Consider the following 24,048-nt stretch of genomic DNA (forward strand, 5'->3'; position numbering starts at 1 on the left):
CAATCCGAGTCGAGGTGGCTGCTGGGGAAAGCGTCGCAAGGAGCGAGAAACCTCGAACGACTGGCCTGCAACGATCTGACCGGGTGCAGCGGACGAGGGTCTCCGCTCTGAGCGTCTTTATTGACTCAAGGGGTCCGCTTGATGAAGTAAGCCAAATCCGGTTCACCGAGGAAGCTCAACGATGGGGTTCGCGAGATCGGGCTTCGATCCGGGGAAACTGAGCGACCTCGCTCGACGTCGTGGTCACACAGGCTCTTTTGAAGTGTTCGAGCCCATATCTGACTCCGATATCCGACCTCCCTCAATTCGTCCCTCAATGACAACCCAAGAATACCGAGCCCCGGAAGTAGGTAGTCCCTCACTCAGTGAGGATCCACGTCGCGAGAATGGTATGTTCGAGGGCCCCGAGCCTTCACTGGGGCGGAGAGCCAGGAGCGTCTATCGAATGGACGAACATCGACAGTCCCAAAAAACGGAATCTTAGCGAGCCAGGAGACTTGAGAACGCATCTCTTGGGTTCCTAATCCCTTCTCCTAATGAGAATTCCTTCCGACACAATTTCTCCCCTTACTCCTTGCCGCCGTTGATCTTGTTGTCCGACAAGCTCCACCACTGCGGATCGGTCCCTCCTCGAAAACCCCGTGGGATCCTGCTCCGGACGATGTTCATTTCGTGGGATACGCGAACCCGGAAGGACTTCCTCCGCTCCTTCGCGCTGTCGGATCGTGCTTATGAGCACCCGATGAGCTCACACGTCGCTTGGCAGGAGCGGAATAAATTCCCAAAAAGAGAGTATCTACATTTTTCGAGCGCCTAAAGAAGAGGCTGATGCAAGCTCGGCAGGAATTTGTTCGTCCCTCCAGGTTAGGCTCCTGAGGAGGCAGCAGAAACCACCATCGCCATTTCCTCTGAGAACAGCAGCAGCCAGAATCGTTCGGAGAGGGTTAGTTTGCTGCATTACAACGGCTAGGACGTTGGCGGCGGCGACGTCATGGCTCTCTCTGCGGGGAGTGCACGCGGAGAGCGAGCGTAGGGTTCGCCAGGCAGCCTCCTGCGTGGCCTCGATGTAAAGCCTGACTGGTGGCCCGCTGGCGAGGTGGCGCTACGGGCGAGCGCTCTCACACGGGCCCTTTGATCGACAGTCCGAGCGGGCCAGAGAGGCAGGCCTCGAGCCTGGGAGGCTGGTTGGTGAGCGTGCCAGCGAAAAGCATCAAAAGATTGACAAGCTAAGATCCGCCAGTCAGCATGCTCAAGTGAGATCAAGGAGTCGTCAACATCTACGGCTACAACTCGCTCAAATTACATCAAAAACAAGGACATCAGCCCACAAAATCCGACGAGCAGCTTCTTAGTGCCTATAGCAGCAGCAGCAGCAGCAACAAGAGCCCCAGCAGAAGCTTCGAGTTCCTCTCTCTCGGCTAGTCTCCGAAATCCGTCGTATAGCTGAAAACTTTCACAGTGAGTGCAGCAGCAACAGCTTTATTCGGAATCACACAGTGCTGCTTCGAGTGTGAGTGTGAGTGAACTGCAGTTACTAAGAGCTGGCCACGAGCGGACGAGAGAGTTACCGATAGCAGTAGGCTACAACCACTGGTGGTTACTCTGTCACTCAGACAGTTGGCAGTGGACTCTCCGAGAAGATTCACGGCGAGATAGGAGGGTCGAGTCAACTGCAGTCGGCTGGGAGAGTTCAACCGCAGCAGTATCAGCAGCAGCAGCAGCAGCACCCGCAGCGTTTGAGAGCGCGACGCAATGCATCAATTACGTGCGCTACCATCGTCACCGCAAACAGAAGAAGAGTTAACACAAGTTGAACCGTCACGTCAGCAGCATTACCTGCAGTCCGCATCGGTCTCATCAACGTTATCGTTGTCTTCCTCGTTCATATCGTCTGCATCGTCTTGCTCGTATTGCCCGAAGCTCCGAGCCCGCCGACGACGTTCAACCCAACTTGAGACATCGCACGACGCTTCTTCGTTACGGGATCCAGCGCTGTTACCATCTCCGCCGCAACCGCCGTCGTCGTTGCCGTCGAAACCACGGGTCCTGCATTTGACCAAGTCAAAGTTTCTGCCCCCGCTACACTCGACGAGAGAAAAGAGGAAGCTTGGCGGCCAGAGCGTGGATACAACTCTCAACGACCGACAGCCTCGCACGTTCGATCCTCGTCGATCTTGAAAAACAAACGCACTAGAAACAGACAGAGAGAAAACTTATCAGAAATTATCAATCTCGACTGCTTCCCTGCTCTACGACATAATACTTGACGTCTCGCAGTCTCACAAGTTTCCCGCTCTGTGAGGCAAGTAGCCTCCGAATCGACTCGATCCTAACGGAGAGGCTCTTCCAAACTCCCGGAAGTACTTCTCGATACTCCGCCGATAGAAAAACTTTCCGACCCACAACCGCTTCGATAGGCGATCACCTCGGCAACAACAACGACAGCCTCATCATCGGCGACCGATTCTCCATGAGCCGCCCGCGACCGTGCTGATTCAGGATCGACTCATCCGCGAACAGCGAAGTGCAAGGGAACACGGCTCTCGGTACCGTCAGGAATCCGCCCGAACCAACGGACGCACGCACCGAGGGAGAAGCGGTCCAGCTGTCAGAGTTGTTGTTGCCGCCGCTGATTAGCTGAGCTTCTGGAAATTCCAAGAAGAACAAAAAACTGCAGTTCCACTCGACCGAGGTCGGGGTCGAAGACCGCGGCGGGGGCGGGCTGCGGACGATGGAGGCGATTTTGTTGATGATGACGAAGACGATGGAGGATATCCGATAGCATACTCCATTATTTGCTCTTCACGCGTGTGTTTGACGACCGACTTTCAACAAGCTAGACAACTCCAATTGTGGCGGCAAAGCGAACCGCTGTCCCGTGCATTGATTCGCGAACGAACAAGCACACAAACGTACCTTCTTGGAGCGAGGAAGCAGAAGCTATCGGTTGAGAGACAGTTGTCAATCAAGCTAGCGTTTGCCCTCTAGAACGCTAGCTGAGGAGTCCTAGTGGCTCAAAACGAGCGTTGGTTCTAGGCGCTGCTTCGGGATCGTATCGGACAGCTTGAGTAGACTCCGAGGCGATCAATGTCCGATTCTCGGTCCCGCACTGAATAGATAGGCTCCATTTTGGAGGCAGCAGCCATCGCCGCCGTCGACGCCTCGCAATTGTACGGTCGGATGGGATGGTAATCATCCCGGATATTCGAATTCTTCAGGCGTACAAATCGAGCAAGCCACCAACCGACCAAGTGAACTAATCGAATCGACTCAAAACGAAATGTCGTCGTCGGCAGAAGAAGAAATCCTGACAACGGCTCTGTCAACAGATCTGACCGACACGACAACGACGATTAGTAGTCAAGAAGAGTGCTTGAAAACCCGCAAGTGGTATTGTTTCTTACTGTCCTCCATCTTCACCTTCCTGGCCGGTCTCTTCATCATCCTGATATGGCGCGCACTCGCCTTCCTTTGCTGCTCACGGAAACGGAAAGCTGTCGCAGGAAAAGCCGCACAGGCCAAAGCTGCGGCAGCTGCAGCACAAGCTGCAGCAGATGGGGCTCCTGGAGTTCAAAACCAAGGGGCTCAGAGAAAAGCGCCTGGGGAAGGCGGGACCGAAATCGGGTTGATGACAGAGGCTAAAGACTGGGCCGGAGGACTGATCTCTGGACAAACGACCACGGGTCGAATACTGGTGAGTGCTGAATTCCGGTCGGGATCAGCTCCGTCCATCCGCTAAACAGTCATACCCTCAAAGGAATTCTCATCATGATCGATCAATGGTTGTCGGTCTGGACGGCTGGATAGAAATTTCAACTTACCCGGAATTCGTTTCCGCAGGTTGTCCTTGTCTTTTTACTGAGCATTGCATCACTCATCATATACTTTATCGATGCTTCAAGGTCAGTCCTATTCACTCATGATGTTCATTTACGATATTTTCCTTGATGGAATGTTGCGCTCTAATTTCCGCTATCGAGTGAGACTCTTTGGGATCGAGGCTTATAGAAGTCCGTTGCGATGAAAATTTTTCGGAGTCCAGATCACGTGAGGGACGGATGTGAGGGTTATGAGCTCGATGTCCCTTCCTTACTCTTGAGGCGAATGCTTCCCGAGGAGTCATCGTAGGTACTTCAAGGAGGAATTGACCCGATCTCGACAGAGCTCACTTAATTGTTGAACGATATCGATCACGCTCGAGTGAGTCAGAATAGATGCCCTCGAAAGTCTTAACGGGAGCGAGACTGAGGACCCCATATATTTATTTCGCAATCTTGAAGTATTCGCGCTCATTTCGCATGAATGTCGGCCTCCGGTGGAAAATCAGTAGCAGATGAGAGGGTGCGAAATCCGCTCCTGTACATTGGTCGCAATACTTCGTACATGCCCGACTGGACCCTACCATGTCGAGGGACAAAGAGCTCCGGACTCCGGACGAGGGTGCGAATCTGAAGCGAGCGGTCATTTCCTCGACTTTATCGATCCGAAGAGTCAAAAACAATGCGAACAGTCATTATTTTACTGCTGAGAGGCGTCAGCTTGAGTAATGGATTGCCGAGTCGGATATTAATCTTCTTTCTCCCTTCCACGTGCGCCCACTGCAGAACCGGAGCAAGTAAAACGTGAGTAGGGCTCACCTTGGGTTTCTAAGATTAGAATGGTTGGCGCGGGTAAAAGGAGGTCTACAGCAGTTTCGATCGAAACTAGAATATTGCGAAAATGTTCCTGTTAAGTTGATATCGAAGTACATCGGAGGAGGACAAAATAGGACGTCGTTTTGCGAATGGGAAATCGAAGCAATCTCTTAAGCCGAATGATGCTCGTTTTCACACGGGAATTTCGTGTGGATGATTCCGGGGGGGGTACGACCAGGAATAGAAACCATCGAGACTAGTCGAAAAATCTCGCTTCCCTACGTCTATGATCATGGGACCATGATAATGATATTATCATCGACCCTACGAGACCGATCAATCGCTATAAAACCTATTTTGCTCCGACGGCGTTGCTAAGTCTTAACGAACTCAGTCGTATTCATGACATTTCACTTTCCCTCACAGACATAGCAACCCGGTGCATCAGTAAGTAATGAACCAACCAACCCATTTGACGGTGAATGGCCTTGTCGTTGTCGATGCCGACTCCCTCCTTGTTGCTGACAATGTTGATGAAAATCATCATGATTGTTGTTGTGGCTATTGTTGTCGATGTTACTGATCGTGATTGTTGCTGTCGTTGTCCATGACACCACTTTTCCCTCCTCACCGTATATCCCCGTAGCGTAGTGACGCTCGGAGCGACCACATTCCGCCTCGTACTGTATTCACCAGTACCATTGTCGACGCTTCGCAGTTTTCCTCAGGTTCATGCTCGAGACTGTGGATATTTATGTTTTCCCTGAGATCACATATGGTTGCGTCATGTTTTCATATATGTACATATACCATTGCTGATATCCAATTCTGTGATTGCGCGTCCGCCCCACCCCCTTCCCTCGCCGTTAAGGTCTGCTCCCTCTCGACGATTTAATTAATTTATCGGGTTCCTTCTCCTTCTCCGGAGCCCTGATCCTACGATCACTGTTGCTAATGTTGTTTCATCTGTCATGCTATAGCTCATCACAACCGTGATAGTTCCTGATGTGGTAGCCGCTCGTCAATTATGCGATTGCATTTCTACATTGACTCCGTATACCCCGCTCGAACTCCACGGATGAATTGAAGATTTAACAAATTCAGGCAGAAAAAGCTATTCAAAGGCCAGATTCCAACAATGGGAGCGGGATCCTCAAAGTCCCCTCCGGAATATAGGAATATCTACCAGGGTCTAGTCCAGAGCGTGGACTCGATACGGGAAATTCGGCGCAGAGACCGAGCAGCTACTCTCTGTCGTTGACCAGTTCCTGGGGTGACTTCACCTCGCTGGTGGCATCGATCTATTGTTCAATCGATGACACACATGAACTCGCACGAACACGCATCTGGACTCTGCGACAACACCGATGGACGGACCTATTATCAGCATTACAGGAGTCAGCTTGTTGCTGAATTTTATCCCCAGTTGAGCACTCTCAGAAAACAATGGAACTGACTGCCTGATTATTCTAGCAATAGCTTCAGGTTGGAATAGCACTCGAGAGTCGAGCGTGAATAATATATATTTGCGCAGTGACACCCCGTACGATACGCTTGGATGCTCTGCCGGTTTCCTTATCGTGAATGTATAAAATTCCCGATGTTCCGAAACCATGGATCCGGGAAACAGAATCGCAGAGCTCCGCGCGGGCATGTGTGTACCGTGACCGATGCGCTGACGCAGTCCAGGAGAAGCTCTCGACGATGAGACTCCGACACTTGCTAGAGAGCTTCCCGGAATGAGGGGTACCGATGAACCGCCACACAATGTTGCATGAGCATGTTTGTAGATTGCGCACAGGGTTGCATGCGGCTATCGACGCGAATCTAGAATGAGCGGCCACAGAACTAGACCGATAACCGGACTTGGAACTCTTAACTCTGCAGCGGAGGCCTTCATGATCCCTCTCAATACGAACGAGAGATACAGTAAGTTCTTCACAGGCTCTATTCGGACGAAAGGATATTAAAGTTCTTTTCGGTTCTTTTACGAAGAGGCGGAATATAACGGAGATAGAGACATCAATGATTCCGTCTCCGAGGAAGCATTCTGGCGAATCCGACTCGCTCTATTCCTTTTCCTCTTCCTTCCGAATTCCTGAGCGTATCACTCGTCTCTTTCTCTGTTCTGACCTAACACAATCGTTCTTGAGTGGAGCGTAGTCTTCACTCCTGTTCCGTTGATTGCCTGCCACCTAATAGAATCTAACGGAAGTTCATTTTTCTCACCACGCCCGCGGAGTAGCAACCAAGAGCAAGATAAAAGCCAGTAAGTTTTTGTGAAAAGTCCCCCGTTCCCGGCCCTCCCACCGCCCCCTTCCTTCATCCTCGAGGCGTCTCACCTATTCCTTCAACGAATCCAATGAGCCAGACACTGCATCCATCGAGAACCCGCTCCAAATGACTCCTTAGCCGCGCGTCCGGGCGGTCCCCTCGCGACGTCGGGTGGCCAAGTTCGGCCATCGACTCGATGCGAATCGATTTTGCAATGTTCATTCTTCTCGAGTACACCTCGGAACTTTCTCGACTTGGAAGGCGATCACGGATCGCCGCCGATTCATGACTCCCGAGATCACTCAATCTCTAATCGCTAAGCAATTATGTCGGCGGATGCAAACGCTTCGGAGAATTAGCGCGGGCTAGTGGTATCTCGTGGGGTAGTCAAATATCGACTACGGTCCGAGAGATAGATCCTTCGTCGGAAATTTGACTACGCTTGGACACGCTGTGCAGGTTCGCAGAAGCTTCTCGGTCACCATGGTTTTATGGGTCCCGTTATTCAATATAAACGAGGATAACACCAGGTGATGATTAACTTGTACGACAACGCGATTGTTGTGGGAAAGAGTTAATGCATTTCATCAATGCAACATGCGCCTCTCGCCTCAGAGCTAGCCTTTACAGAAAACCTGCAGCGTCGGTGCGAAGTGCCACTTTTGACTGAAGGAGAGCGTCCATTGATCGATCACTCTCGCGGGATGGAGGCTGCGTGGTTTACTTGAGCGGCGTCCTATCCTAAGGACCCAAAGTACGGCGAGGAGCGTGGACGCCGAGGCGATCTCGCGGCTCGTATCCGTACTGGAGTTCCGCATTCTTTAATACTGGTTAGATGATCGATCGCCGGGAAGTGTTAATCCCGTTACTTACCTACATCGCTTATATGTAGAGGACCAGGTCCCGCTGCTCCTCTGAGGTCCGTTATGCATGGATGAATGATAGAATTGGAGACTTATGGCGCTCTCCGACCGAACTATCCATTCAGCGGGGTTTCCGCACCTCCAGATTCGATAATGACTCGATGATCACCGATCATCCGAGAGTAGACTCTACTCCGAGCTTGCGTGGAAGACAGACGATCCCGACGAATTCGTCTACTTCATGAGTTCAAGCAGAGAGCAGATTTGCAACGTCGAGAAAGCCGCTAACTCGTTGGACACGCCACTGATAATCAAACGCAGAAACGGGGTTCCATTGTTTTTCGATACATTCTTCGCGAAGTTGACCGCTGTCAGATTCTCTCTGGAGTTTACGAGATTCATCGGTTCTACGAACATCGTCGAGTGATGAGTCCTCAATATTCTCTCCATGGACCACCTCGTCGACACACACTTCACCGTCGTATCTAATCTCTCGAGCCTTGAGACGCCATAGCGGTCAGCTATTGTGCCTGTCGGTGCCCTGGCGTTCCCCCAGTCACCGATTGAGTTGCTACAAGGAGTCTTCCCAGGAATTCTAACATAATTTGTTTCCTTTCATGAATTCTTCCACCCCGGTCCGCGCTTGTTTCGACTGAACCTTAATCCTCTGCGATAAATAGCGAAGAGTGAGTCTAAAGCTCATTCAAGAGCGAGAAGTAATGCGAATCGAGATTACTCCCTCCGAGAAGGGCGAGAGGCCGTTGTATCGGCACCTATAAGAGTATTTATGTTTGAATGTAAATAATCGTGATGCCTTTCTTTTCAGCGATGGTGTTGAGAAATGCCAGCCGTGGGCGGAGAACACGACACAACAAATAGATCTAGCTCTCAATATATTTTTTATGGTTTATTTTTTCATAAGGGTAAGCAGATCGAAGACGTATCTCTTAGGGAAGCCCAGCTTAGCATCATCATTCACGAGACGACCAACGGTTGAGACCGAATGATAAGCCACCCTCAACACCACGATATTTCATCTTTGCAGTTCATCGCAGCGAGTGATAAGCTGTGGTTCATGTTGGAGCTGTATTCATTTGTTGACTACTTTACGATCCCGCCGTCTTTTGTATCCATCTATTTGGACCGGTTCGTAGCCTTTGCCACGATAGTCTTAGATTGCACGCCTGTTGTTGAGTCGATATGCAATTCGATTCGATCGTTGTAGAAAAAAAAACTATTCTCACCATAGGACGTGGATCGGGCTCCGTTTCCTGCGCGCACTGCGCCTCATGTCTGTACCAGACATTCTCCAGTATCTCAATGTTCTGAAAACGAGCTCTTCGATCCGACTCGCTCAGCTTGTATCGATAGTGATATCTGTGTGGTTAACCGCAGCAGGTATAATACATTTGGTAAGTATCAGCGAAGTGGGAGTTCCAACCAGAAATGAGCGAGTCGTGAATCATGAGCTATTCCTTGAAAGTGATCACAAACCGTGCCTCTCATCGTTACGGATTTCACTTGCAGCTTGAAAACTCAGGCGATCCCCTCGACTTCAAAAACCCGAACAAGCTTACATATTGGGAATGCGTGTATTTCCTCATTGTGACCATGTCGACAGTCGGTTACGGAGATCTGTACTGCCAGACCACCCTCGGGAGAGCCTTTATCGTACTTTTCATCCTTGTTGGTCTGGTAAGTGCTAGTGTAAACAAACTATTTTCCCTACACCGTGATCGTCATATATTCTGATATCCAAATATTTTGATTCCGACGCATCATAAAGAAGTCTAATCCTCCTGAGCTCGAAGCTCCCCCTTCGTGACACGACGAGTATTCGTGTACTTCCGGGAAGCGAACCGGTCAAAGGGACGCAGATACTCGAAGCTCTTATGACGAGGAACCTCCTTGACATTGCTCTTACGAGAAGTTTGCCGAAGCTCCCAGGCATGACTTGTCATCGAGGAATTCTAGCAATATCTATAGCCTCGAATTGTGGTTCGCGGCGAATTTATAAAGGTGTTGTTGAATCACCGAAAACCGAGCCAGTTAGGACCATCCACCGGAGAGGTGGCCATCGTGGCGGATGATTAATGGAAACTTTGTCTGGCGCTGTATCTTTTAGGCCGTCTTTGCGAGCTGTATCCCCGAAATCATTGAGTTGCTCGGTAGTCGCGCCAAATACTCCGGCGAATTTCTCCGAGAGCGGGGGAAAAGGTATTCGGATGACAGGTCGTGAATGGATAACACACGGTGCATTTCGAACATCTACTCCGAGGCTTGGGGCTGTCCTTTAGCATAGTAGGGCAGGACCTACTATCTTTACCTGAATCGAAGGTCTTCGGAGTCGGAAGCCCGACGATGCTCCGAATCGTCATCCTCATCTGATTTCTTTTCTCTTCGTTGACTGCTACCTCACTTCCATCAGGATCGGAAGAGGCGTATCGATCGAGAGTCAAGCAGCTTAACTCAGACAGAGCTCTCAAGCCTCGGGGTGGACATTTTTTTGATCTTGTCTGGCTGGAATTGTGTGATCACTGATTGAGCTTCCCGAGCAAGCGTGGCCAATGTTGTGGTGATGGAAGTGTAGCTGTCTCAACTTGCAATGTTCAAGCTTCCGGAATAAACCTACTCCTCCATGTCTTCCGTGAGATATAAAGCAACTAGCATTGTTATGCATCAAAAGTGCGATATGCTTTGTCAAGCTCCTGCTGTCGAAAGAAGCCTGAGCCTCGCGATCAACCGCATCATCACACAGGCAGGATCTCTACGACACGAACTTACTATAGACTCCGCTATCTCGGTTTCTCTAGCTCAGAATGATTGAGCTCTCTAGAGGGCATTTTAGAATGGGTTAAGTTTTGCTACTGCGGCTGAGTTAATTCCATCGGTACAGATATTTCTGGGATGATGAGCAGAGAGGTCATAAACCTACTGATGCGGCGCTGGTCGATGTGACGCCGACCCGACGATCCTACCGAACACGATTGATTTTATCGGCTTCATGGCCCCGAGAGAATTTCTAATGAGATGGATTCATCGACTGGCCGATTTCCTGAGTGGTTTTGAGATGTTCGCACAATCACGTTGTACAAAGAGAGAATCGCTCTATGAACCTCTGCGCTTTTCTATTCCCTTGTTCTCAAACACTAGTTGGTCTACTTCTGAACTCATCGACGAGTTGAATCACCGAATCTTGAATCGCGATTTCTCGAAGATCACTTCGTGGGGAAGTTCGAGAACCCATCTCATGGGGTGGCGTTCGATCGGAGAGTTCCTCAACCGCCAATGGACGAAACTCTCAATTGAAAAACTGCTTCGAATATTTAGGTATACAGTATCGATATCATACCAGCGTAGCTATTGTGAGAGCTCGGAACTTTCGTTCTTACCTCTGGTGAACATCTGAATCTCCCTGTCCAAGCCTGTATCTATCAAGCTTGGAGTCTCCGAAACGGACGATTTCAGGGTGAAGGTAACGGCAAACGTTTACGCTCCTCTACAATTTACTTTTTCTAGGCCGTGTTTGCCGGTTGCATCCCAGAAATCATAGATCTAATTGGATCTCGTCCCAAGTACGGTGGAACATTCAAATCTGAAAGAGGACGGAGGTAGGCAAGCAACGAAGTCTTGTTTTTCTCTAAAAATTGTTTCGAGGAAGAGAGTCTGAACTCCCGATCAAAGTGCTAGAACACGGCCGTGGAAAGATTTTCTGGAAGCGCGCCTTAACTCTAGAGGGTTTGAGCCACGAGGGGTAACTCCGCAATCTGATCACGCTGAGCCCGCAAACTAGACTCGAATCGCGGTACGGGTCAGAGTTGGAGCCGTTCGCTCCCTTTCGTCAAGATCACAAATTAATTGAGCACATCCGAGTGGATCATTTGACTCGAACCTGCTCGAATTCGATCACCGAATCTGGAGAAGCTGCATTTTTCTTGAGCAGAAACTTCCGTGCAGCGCCTCTTCGATTCTCTGTCCATCTATACTCCGATCGATCCAAACTAAGATTCATGAACAGTATCGTGATTACCGCACTGGTGGGGGATGGTTTACGGCATTTGTTACGGTGCGCAGTCGCAAAAGCTCAACGCTGAAGTCCTCAGAAGAATGGCACATGCTTTCATTGTCGGGTGGCTTTGTCGCAAACTGATTTGAAAACGCTTGAGATTGCTGGCCAGCGGAACTAAACGGATCAAGGAGTGCACCTTTCTCTCTCCGACCATTAGTGAAATGATGTCTACGGCAGGAACTGTCGGCACTTAAAACGCAAATCGTCATCGAGCCCATCTTTTCTCGATGTCATTGCTCATGCTGTCCTTGCTATTTGTCAAGATGATGTCCATGTTGATGATGGTGTTGCTGTCGTTGTGGTTGTTGTAGCTGTGGTTGGTTTCTCTTTCCATGTTAGTGCTGCCGTCATTCTCTTTGTCGTTGTAGTCGCTGATGTTCCGATGGTCGATGTTAACGCCACGTCACCCCCGATATCCGAACGACGAAATCTTCCGTCTGACTTACTAACATGATCTTTCCCTTCCGACATCGTATTCCTGCTCCACGCTCGATTGACCCATGCAATCCACGAACGCCTACACGCGGATGAAATCCTGCAATGGTTCTTGAAAACTGACTTCTGGCAACGACAGACACATAGTTGTCTGCGGTCACATAACATACGAGTCAGTATCACATTTCCTAAAAGATTTTCTACACGAAGACAGAGAAGATGTCGATGTTGAAGTCGTCTTTTTGCATCGGTAAGAACTTCGAATTGTAAATAGTCCGGCTAAGACAACCTCATTCATTTGATTCGATATATTCCTCCAACTCCGATGATAAGCATGAGCAATAGTTTGCCATTCCTTGCCTGGAAGCGTCCATCTTTAGGACGCAGTACCTTTGGCTTTTGGAGAACCAAATCTTCCCTCAGTATTGAATACCGGAGCTCATCCCGAAGAGGGACCGAATTTCGGGTGAAGAGAGCTTCATGAATGTCTCATTAATTTTTCAGAAAACCCCCAGATCTAGAACTCGAAGGCCTTATAAAAAGGCACTTTACGACCGTCGAATTTTTTCAAGGCAGCGTTATGAATCCACTCGACCTACAACGGGTAAAGGTGCGTGAGTACCGCGTTGCACCAGTCTGAGGAATCGGACCTCGTCATGCTCCAGAGGATAGATGTCGGACTCTTTCTCTTATTCAAACCTATTTTTTTTCCTCTCAAGGTCCACGAGGCAGATGCATGTTTGGTGCTGGCAAACAAGTACTGCCAGGACCCCGACGCCGAGGATGCGGCTAATATAATGAGAGTGATTTCGATCAAAAATTATTCCGATGATATTAGAGTCATAATACAACTCATGCAATATCACAACAAAGTGAGTTCATGATCGAGCTCTGAGTAGCCGAGAATATATCGGGTGTTCAAACTCGGAACGTTCGAGGGAAGCAATATTTCACCGATGTCCTACCGATTTCTCCAGGCGTACCTGCTGAACATCCCCAGTTGGAACTGGAAACGAGGAGATGATGTGATTTGCGTATCTGAATTGAAACTGGGCTTCATTGCTCAGTCGTGTCTTGCGCCTGGTTTTTCCACGATGATGGCAAATTTGTTTGCTATGAGGTAAAATGAGCACCAGCTAATCGACTTTGCCGGCGGTGGAACGCGGGACTTCCATGCAAATCGCTCAGGCTGACATCATCCATTGGTTTTCAGGTCTTACAAAACGTCGCCGGACATGCCGGCCTGGCAAAATGACTATCTCTGTGGAACGGGTATGGAGATGTATACAGAAAGCCTAGCAGCATCTTTCACAGGAATGACATTCCCGCAAGCCGCTGAGTGAGTGCTCCGAATCCACATGATGTAGAGGCAGAACCAGATCAGAGGAGAACAGTGAATTGTGACGTCATAGGCAACTCGGATAGCGAATGAGTTCGGATCATGGTGACCTCATGAGACTTTGTTTCCTTTCGGCAGATTATGTTTCGTCAAGTTGAAACTGCTCCTCTTGGCTATTGAGGTGACTTCAGACGACTCTGAGTCGAAGATCAACATAAACCCCAAGAAGAAAGTGAAGATAACCATGAACACCCAGGGCTTCTTCATCGCACAATCTGCCGATGAAGTTAAGCGGTGAGTTGTTATTGATGTATGCTCGTGTTTCCGGATCGGAGAGTCTCGGGAGCCCTTCCTCGACTGTTTTCGTTCTGTTTCAGGGCGTGGTTCTACTGTAAACACTGTCACGAAGACATCAAGGACGAAAAGTTGATCAAGAAGTGTAAATGCAAAAATCGTGAGTAACCTACTTACCCTTAGGCAGTAATCGTTTAAATCTGCCAATCACAGGCCAAAGTAACAATGACTGTCTGTGTGGTGGTGCAAGCTATCGTTGTGCCTGCTTCTCACCCCTTGCTAACTCGATTGCGACTCTCAAAACTCTCCAAACTTGTTTCAAAAGAGGGGTGTGGAAAACTCCTAGCGATTACTAAATGCACAGCCGAACGCTCAACTCACCGATGGAGCGGCGTTGCACTTCACTCGAGACAATATATTAGATCAATTCATGTGGTGGTAATGCTCGGAATCCCTGATCGAAGCCAGCGTATTCTTAACTATCCTCTCGGGACTGATCTACCCGAGTTCATCAACCTGATGACGCATCCGCTGCGAACTCGGTCCCGAGGCCCGGTTGGGAGCCAGAGTTTTTGAGCAGCGTCAATACTATTCGCAAACGGAGATCGGGGCTCTGATGGCAGTGAACAGTATATCCACGAAACGGTCGACAGGATAGCTTAACACCGATATAGTCCCTTCGAGCGCATTCACCACAATTTTTAAGCTTCGACGAGATGGTGTCAGTCATCCGCAAAATAATAGTCTAGATTCTCACTGCCTAAGCCTTAGACAAGCTTCTATCTGCCGCCCTGGGCTTCTATTTTTCATATTGCTCCATGACTCATTTCCTCTCCTCCCTATCCCCTCTTGCAATTAGTTTAATTTATTATCCAATCTATGGTTACATACAATTCAGAGGGTCCTCGGGATCCCCGACGAAATTGTCAGATCGTCCGCTGCGGAAGACATCGACGTCGCGAGAAGTGAATTCCATTCCGTGTCGGCTAAAAGTATTCTCTCATGCTTTGAGACCTCCGTTCGAGGTAGCTCCTCTCGCGTTCCTCCCCGTGGGGACCGTTCGCGGCGACAGCAATCTTCGCAGCATCTTAAAGCAAACACTCACGCAAAGCCGAATAACACGCTTCTTGTTTGGCTTCGTACTATCCTTATGGAATGGAAGATTGGCTGACTGTGAAAGGAAGCATTCTAAATTTGCCCGTAGACGAGTGCGTGAGTCTGAGAGAGCGCCTACGCGGAATAAACCCTTAAATATATAAATATGTAGGTACGTATATGTGGTATAGGTCGAAGTCATCTCTCGAATCTTCTTCATTCTCGCCTCAATCTGGAGAATTCCCTCTCGTCCTATGGGTTTTGGTCCCGTGTGTGTGGTGGTGTATATCATCACGTGGGGCCGGCAGGCTATCAGACAAACCGAGTACCCCCCCGCGGTATCCACAACCGTAGAAAATTTGCGACTTCTGACCAGGAATTCACGTCCCGCAGAGATTTCTTTTTTCTCAGATACTGCGTGGTGTCACGATCGGCATTTCTAACAGCCTACTCTATATGTGTGCTTATGAAGAATAATGAAATTCAAATTCAGAATATTATTGAGCTTTCCGGCTATTCAGCGCGAATATTTATCACCATAAAGTGGCGTGGTGCCGCCGTGACTTCGTTTCTGATCAGACGAGGGAGAGTCGCGGCACTGACTGTAGTCGAAATCCTTGAATTCTGGCGCAGGAGAGAATTGCCGCGACTATCATCTGACCCGTATATGGTATGCTATAAGATATTAGTTATTAGTGTACCTCATAGACATCGATGCCGAAGGCCCCGCAGGCTGCGGACTCCGCTCCACGTATACGAGGAAAATTCCGGACCGGTCTCGAATCGACGCACGATGAAACACACATACGATATGATATGGAAAGCGCTTACGGCATGAATTCGTGCCATTCTTCGAGAAAACGAGCCTCGTCTGGAGACTGTGAACCTCTCGATCCAAACCTTGAGGCATAACTACAGATCGGCTCCCGCCGCGGGATTCGCGCTGGAATTTCGAAGACTCCCCCGGCTCCCCTGGACTGTGTGAGGAGCGTCGCCTGATGCCGCAGGATTCGGCGGATCCCTCTGCGGTTGCTATTTGTCCGATTAGAATATGACCGTCCGATCCATCTGCGAAATTCCCGGCCCTTGAAGAAGGATGACTACAGTAAAAGCTCGTTGCTACGAACACGGAGGGACCGACGAAACTGGTTCGTTGTAACGAGTTTTCGCTGTAACGAATGCCGCTCAACACTATCCCCACGGCGAGCTGGCCAAAGCAGGAGGAATTTCTTGTTCGTTATACCGAGAAATTCGTTGTAATGGGGGTCCTTATAACGAGCTTTTACTGTATTGGCGATTCTGCATTCAATCCATCCGCCGCAGTTCCAGCAGTACTTCGTATTCTGGAGCGAGGCGGCGTAAGCATTGAGGAATAATTCAATGTTATTCGATGAAAATTGATTTCTCAGAGACGAACTCACGCATAATGCGCGAGCGGAAGAGTAATTACCGGTTTCTGAGCCTGGTCATACAGCGCTTCGATGCTGGGCAAGCGCAATCTATGCACAGAGCCGATGTCGTTCATTCCCTCTTTTCGAAGCTTCTACTCGTACAGGACAGCTAGACTAGGTGGAAAGAATATTGGATTCACGCGGAGGGATAATATCGTAACCATGAACAGCGAGAAAAATTGAAGACTCTACGTTGCTTCCATTCCTCCCATTTCACAGCCGCGGCCGTCGGAGTCGGTCTCTTTAAGAAAGGCGTTCGAGCGGTCCAAGCCGTGAGCCGAGCAAGTAGGTTTCTACCAGAGAGAACCTCTACCATTATGCTTTTACGATTCCGAAATTTTTGATTTGATTCGAATCGTTCCAACCTGATTGAATATTGAAAAAAGTCATTCCGTATCTACCACCATGATTGCTACTACCGCTACAACTCTCTGAAGTCACCGATTCAAAGCTGTCCTCCCACCATTCAAGCTATCTCGTGTTTACTCAGCTTTTATTTGAAATAAAAGAATGTTGTTTGAATGAGATTGAATGGATGCCTCCAGGTCGACCCATGTCGACTGTATGTGATTGTACATTGATCGATCGATACTGTGATTATTTCCGGTCGTATGTTGTTGATCATATTTATGAGACTTTTTTCCTCGTGGAAAAATGATCATAGTCTTGAACTCATGTATACCCGCTGCTCTTGAATGGATCCCGAATGGTGTTGCCATATGATCGAATGCCATTTACTCCTAGATGAGCGCAGAAGCGGCGATCATCCATCATTCATTACTCTTTTCATCACCGGCTATGGGGTTTGACTGCTTGAACGGTTGAACTGGATAATGAACGTCGTCTGTCTTGTTTATCCTCGATTCGACTCGGGTTCACTGTTTTAGTTAGGTCGATTGCATCTCTGGGTATCATTCCCTTTATGGTTGTCGGAGGAATGTCAACCATTCCTCCGAAAACTCATAAATATCGGTCAACACCTCGATGTTTAATTTCGGGAGTTTCGGAACATTTTTAGAGAGGTTCCAAATTTTGTATGTAGATTTGAGGCGGATAGCGACATCGATCTTCCAGGAACAGAGTCACATCCTGAGAGAGATTTGGTATTCCATGAAATGACAGATCGACTGAGCCTGTTCGTATTCCCTAGACAAAAAGAGTGTAAATATCTACGCATAGCTCGCGGAGCCGTGATCCCGACCGGTCTGACGCGGCTCACAGTGCGTTGTTTTCCGTATGTTTCGGGAAGCGAGAGTGAAAGCGTGTGAGAACAACTGATTGCCCCGCCTTGCCTCCTCTACTTGCGTCCCAGATCGATGCTCTTGAACCTCCCAATCGATGCGCAATCTTCTGCGAGGAAAGCATCTCGGTTTCATCGAAACTCGCGTCTCCTGTTCCCTCTGAGATTGCGGAAAAAAAAACATATCTTTGGCAAATAACGTGCCATAGACTTCAAATCTTTGAAGGAGTGTTTGAGCCATGCTGCTCAACTAGGTATCGTGAACTTCTTCCCGCTAACGCTTCGCCGGCTGTTTTTGCCGCCGCTGCTGATGCTTTGTCTCAGACGCTGCTGCTCACCTCTATTGCTTGAGAAGATGTTCCGGTCCTGTGTCCCAAGACCACAATCCCCATTCCTGCATCTTCGGAATACACCCCCCCAGAGAACTTCTCCCACCTGGCGAAAAAAAGATCCAGTCCACGGTTCCGGCTTCTCTCGACTCGATAAACAACGGGTTGTGAAGTGCTGCCTTGCATGGCGAGTTTCCTCACGCATGCTTGTCAGGAACGCTGCTGCTGTGAGATATGACATGTCGAACCATGTTAATTGGATTAGTACGGAAACTTTTTTAGACGTTGTTGTATGATCGTTGCAGATGAAACCGCCGGGGTGATCGCCCCTACATTCACGCCACCAGACGTTCCCAAACGGGTCAAGCTCAGAGGTAGTCAGTTTTCCGGCTCGAATTGGACACATTGACTTTCTCTACACAATTTTCGCTACCCGATTTGTATCGATGCCTCACCCACATCTGTCGCATTCCATCCCCCTGGAGGAGTAAAAAGAATATGCATGATACGCGAAAGTTCCATCCTCCACTAACGGGCGCGGGAACCGCTCATCTCCCAGAGAGTATTTTTGCCGAAAGCCATATCACGAAAACTTCCGGTCGGCGAGCGATCTACCTATGACCTCGCCTCCTCCGTCCGCGGACACTGGGCCCAGTCGGTTGTCGAGAACCAAATCTTGGGCTGCACTCAGCAGCGCCAGGCTATGTATGCTTCAAGAGCTTGCCTATTCGCAAGAACTCGTTTACATAGAGATCAAAAACATTCAATCCCGACTAAGCCCTCAAGGTGTCGCCAGCAAGAGAAAACTTGATGCCTTAACTACGAGCGTGACACCATTCCTGAGAATATTCGAGAACAATCGGTGTCGGAATCCACAATCGTTGATCAAACAGACCCGAGAAACGACGGGACAGAAGTGGAGGATCGAAAGGGTGCTTCCCGAGGCTGTTGATGGAATGAAAGTCAGCGCCTGTGAGGAGTCTCGATCTACGAATCTACACGGTGCCCCACGGTCTGAATGTATCAGGAGAATGGACTCTGAGAATTAGGAAACCTCGTCCCTCATCTGGTCCCCCATGGAATTCCTGTTCTCGGTGTCCGTACTTTGCTGATGTCCGTCACATGTGCAAATTTATGGATGCTAAGCCGGAAGTGTTGGATGATAGTTTACCATCCATAACTCTGTGTGTCTACATTTTTGATTTGGTTCGTTGTCGTTGCAACTGCCTGAGAATGTGACCATTGTCTGGACGTAGGTAATGAACACGAGTCCAAGATATATAATTGGCCGCAGTCGCCTGAAGCGGTCGCAACCTCAGATTGCGAGTGAATCGGTATTGAGATTGCTACCGCGACGCGTTGTTTGTTGCCAATTCATATATCTTCTCTCGCGTAGTTAAAATCTGAAGGAAACAGTAGCTGGATGAATCGTGGGTAAGGGAGCTGTGAAGTTGAAATCCCATCCCCAATGTCGAGGCGTTGCTTCCTCTCACGATATCGCCCGCCCACTCGGTCGCAGGGATCCTTTCCGTCTGAATCAGTTCAATCGGATCGCCTCAGCGTTACGCGCAATATTTCCCTAATCACCGTCATGGAGTCGATATGGAATCGATTTTTTCTGGATGCGGAACGAACGAAACCGGAAGGGATCCTCGCAGATCGAGGGGCGTAGAAAATGGTGTAGCAGTCGTTGTGTGGATTTTGCTTTGTGCGGGAACAATGTCGATAGGTTCTCTAATGAATTTTGGATACGATGCCCACAGCTTCCCAACCTCAGCTGCTCAATAATAATGAGTCAGGGAGACTGCCAACACCACCTCAGTCAAAGCCGCCAAAGTCATCAAACAAATTAGTCTCGGCCGCCGCGAGCATCAAGGAACAACAAGCAAATAATCAAGCTTTGCTATCTCCGCCAAATTACGGGTATGTTCGAAAGTCTCTCTTGTCCCTCTTCTACGAACGACCCAATCACCTTTCGTGCACGAACGACCCTCACTTACAGTTTCCTGACGGCATCGGCAGCCTCCATTCGCTAACCACCCTGTCCTATATCTTTGTGTGTCTTTCCAGTTCTGACGGTGGGAGGAATAACTCTAACGACATGTTCGCCGGTCTGCACTTGGCTTACGAAGTCAAGAAGCTCATGTATGCAATCTTGCTTCGAATCAAACCTTCTCCCGATGAGCCTATTCACGCTTTCGTAGCACCCCTTTCCGAGCTGCTCACATCTGAGCCTTTCCATCTTTCGGGAACGGCACACTATTCTTTTCTCCATGGAACCTTCAATCTTGGTCTCGCAGATGCAGGAAAAGAGATCCGAGAGCTGGTTCTTCTTTCGTAGTTCCTTCCTCCAAACCTCCGAGTTCCGCGAATTCTGAGGGAAACCTCATCGATGGAACCTCATTTAATATTCCGACTTTCATAGGCCAACTAACCGCCCACCGAGCGGAGCTCCATCGAGTGGAAACGAAAAACCCTTCCCGGTCGGTTTATCTGACGACCAGGCAAAGGATTTTGAGAAAACCGAAATGAAATACGACAGCACAGGTGATCGTCTTTCCAGATTTGTCGATTGATTATTTGAGAACATATTTTTTTCGAAATACGAAGCTTTTCTGCGAGCTCGACCTCAAATCTCGTCGTCTTCCTCTCTCAGGCATGTTCCATTGGTGCTCTGCGCGACCGATCGAAGACTGCATACTCGACAGAAACCAGGTGAGAATCGTGGTTTTTCATACGACAAGCTGATGGGTACCCTTGAGCTATACCTACTTTGTTTCGCTCGGGGCACCATCTCATCCTGGTTCATCGATTCCAGGCGGCGATGACGGTGCTCAACGGGCATGTCGTGGTTTGTCTCTTCGCCGACGCCGATTCACCTCTTATAGGTAAGGATGGGTCGCGATCGATTTCAAAGAAAATCCCCATCGATCTCTTGGAGTTTGGTGTCACAATCATAGCTCGCTTGATGTATATTCTCCCGCAGGACTAAGGAATCTCGTGATGCCGCTGCGCGCGTCCAATTTTCATTACCATGAACTGAAGCATGTGGTCATCGTAGGGAACGTGGACTACCTAAGAAGGTTATTTTCCGGAATTTTCGATCGCGCCGTGCGATTTCCCGTACAATGAGGTCTGGCCGAGCTCTCCGACGGCGACTGAAAGCAAGCTTCTTTTCACAGGGAGTGGAAAATGTTGCAGAATCTGCCTAAGATTTCAGTGCTAAACGGGTCACCCCTCTCGCGGGCCGACCTCAGGGCCGTCAACATCAACCTCTGCGACATGTGCGTGATCTTATCCGCCAAGATTCCCAGTAGTGACGACCCCACGCTTGCCGACAAGGTATGAAAAAATATTCAATGATGTTCGGTCCATCATTTTTTTCAACCATCCGAGGCGATATCGAGGCGCTACGATCTCCTGGATATTCGCCTTCAATGGATCGTCCGATTGAAAATTACAGGAAGCCATCCTCGCCTCGCTAAATATCAAAGCCATGACCTTCGACGACACAATAGGAGTCCTCAGCCTCAACTCGACGACGATGGCGCCGGGACACAGCAGCTCCCCACTGGGTTAGTTGCGATTGAGTATCGATGTACTCACTCAGCGGCACGACGCCGCACAAGACCTGAAGCAAAAGCATCCATTCTGAATGCACCCTTCCGCTTTACAGGTAGTCCGATCATCATGCAGCGTAGAGGCTCCGTTTATGGGGCAAACGTGCCTCTCATAACCGAACTCGTCAACGATACCAACGTTCAATTCCTGGATCAAGACGATGACGACGATCCGGATACAGAGCTCTATCTTACACAACCGTTCGCGTGCGGAACGGCGTTTGCCGTCTCAGTGCTCGACTCACTCATGAGTACGACATACTTCAATGCAAACGCCCTCACTCTCATTCGCTCCCTCATAACAGGCGGAGCCACTCCAGGTAAGACAGCTACGCTCTTCTCTTCCCATCACGTGCTCGTCTCCTGTTCGGGGTCTGCTGCAGGGGAGGATTATATCTCCCCTTTCATATATATCAAGGATGAGCAAGCGAGTACGAATCACATGAGTCTGTCGCATCATGTGATGGACACAAATGATCACTAAGCGGATCAATTTCTCCCTTTCTCTCTCTCGTCTAGAACTGGAGTTGATACTTGCTGAGGGTGCAGGTCTAAGAGGCGGATACTCAACACCTGATTCTCTGTCGAATAGAGACAGATGTCGCGTTGGCCAAATATCTTTGTATGATGGACCGCTGGCACAGTTTGGGGAAGGAGGAAAGTACGGCGAATTATTCGTCGCCTCATTACGCAGCTACGGAATGCTGTGTATTGGATTGTATCGATTCCGCGATACGAGTAACTCCGGGGAAGGGTCAACCAAAAGGTAAAATCCCCATAGCTTGCATCGCCGGCCCAGATGAAGCTGCATCTGACCGATGTCCCTCGATCGCGAAATCGGGCTCCGTCAAAGATTTACGGTCTCGTTCTTTATTCACAGATATGTGATCACGAACCCGCCGGCGGAGTTTCTCCTACTACCCACAGACATGGTGTTCGTTCTCCTGCAGTTCGACCCTGGCCTAGAGTACAAGCCTAACCGGGGCCCCGCGAATTCAACTATTCAATCGGTCAACGTCAACAACGCAGGTGGCATTGATATCTTAGATAACCCTCTGGTTCCCAACATTCTCTCGTCCGTCAATAGCGCCCCGAACAACAATATTCTCGGACCAGGACTTTGCTAATCATTGTGATATTGATTGATACTCGTCTTCAGATGTAATGAGCAAGCACAATGTGTTTGATGTTTCTCGTTGATTAGATCGAGCCAAACCGCCAGTGCCTACGAAGTACACACAGACAACAAAGCCACTACGTGGAATAGAAATTCGTCGAGAGCGCGCTCACATTTTTCTGCGCTGGATTGAGCTCATAACATTCGTCGGATCGCACACAGCAAGAAACTAATGCGACGATAGAGACGATTCTAATGAATCGGAAATGAAGCGTTTCAGTCGGACGAGAGGTTGGGACTAAGGTGTACGCTTAAGTTTCTCCGCGACCAAAGAAACATCCGAAGTAACTCTAGCTTCTCGTCATTCCGAGAAGGGAAGCATAATTCGCAACGCACTGGCCACTACTGTAGAGAGCACAAACTCCAGATGATGATTCCGCGACGATCTGTCGCCGTATGTTAAATTTGAATGCGACAAAGCCCAAAATTGAAATTCGATAAGAGAATTCCGCGAGGGACTCCGAATGATCGGGGAGAAGGCTCTCTCAGTAGGCTGCTTCTCGCAGCGTATCAAATGCCTAGGGCCAACTGCCGCACAATAATGCAGAAGGGACACATCAATTGGAATGAGGAAAGAAAGGAAGCCGTGACACGACACAGACGATTCGAAAATTACGGAAACCTCAAAGAGATTTGAAAAATCATCAGATCAGCTGACGAAATTAATCCTGTCGAAAATAATGTCGACGCTGTCTATCGGATATACATATGGGTCACACAGCGGAATGCGACTGTGGACGGACGAACTCAATTCAAACAATGCAGAACACGTGAAACAGACAACAATCACACAGACATTTGAATAATGCTTTCTTATATGCTTTGATTACGAACGGTTGACTGCTCCAAAGACACTTGTTTGTGGGGGGACCACCTCTGGATAAAGACTGTCGACTCAGATACCTCGACTGCAGAGAAACAGATATGAACTCGATCATCACAGCTCTCTGAGCCGCCAGCGCGACGATTACATTCGCGCACAGCTGTACGTTATCACGGAATTCATGATTTCTTTCGGCTCTGAGCGACTAGTAGATGATTTCATTTGGTGGAGGGAGCTCATCAGGAATTTTCTCCTCTCTGCCTAAATGCGCGATCGAGGGCATCACATCAGGGCGGGGAAATTTCTCACATGGAATATTCGTAGAATTCCGCTCCTTACATGTAAGAAGTGGAGACGCGAACAATATCGACACATGAACTGACATGGAACTCTACGGCCCACGGC

General features: G+C 49.1%; 1 protein-coding gene across 1 annotated transcript; it reads left to right on the forward strand.

Moving 5' to 3' along the window:
- The first annotated feature begins 1,752 nt into the window (after positions 1-1,752).
- On the forward strand, positions 1,753-22,770 carry slo (calcium-activated potassium channel slo). The gene is made up of 28 exons (XM_018641059.1): positions 1,753-1,822; positions 3,297-3,694; positions 3,841-3,902; positions 8,598-8,694; positions 8,817-8,917; positions 9,021-9,183; positions 9,299-9,466; positions 9,897-9,988; positions 12,415-12,525; positions 12,780-12,885; positions 12,995-13,147; positions 13,253-13,395; positions 13,489-13,614; positions 13,753-13,908; positions 13,992-14,068; positions 16,674-16,739; positions 18,329-18,397; positions 19,787-19,946; positions 20,094-20,168; positions 20,449-20,570; positions 20,680-20,738; positions 20,842-20,911; positions 21,010-21,106; positions 21,206-21,365; positions 21,487-21,598; positions 21,700-21,963; positions 22,163-22,409; positions 22,524-22,770. The coding sequence occupies exons 1-28, from the start codon at positions 1,753-1,755 to the stop codon at positions 22,768-22,770; spliced, it is 3,771 nt and encodes a 1,256-aa protein (XP_018496575.1).
- Positions 22,771-24,048: the final 1,278 nt, after the last annotated feature.

This window comes from Galendromus occidentalis, unplaced genomic scaffold (genome assembly GCF_000255335.2).
Source record: "Galendromus occidentalis unplaced genomic scaffold, Mocc_1.1 scf7180000077522, whole genome shotgun sequence".
Taxonomy (NCBI): Eukaryota; Metazoa; Arthropoda; class Arachnida; order Mesostigmata; family Phytoseiidae; genus Galendromus; species Galendromus occidentalis.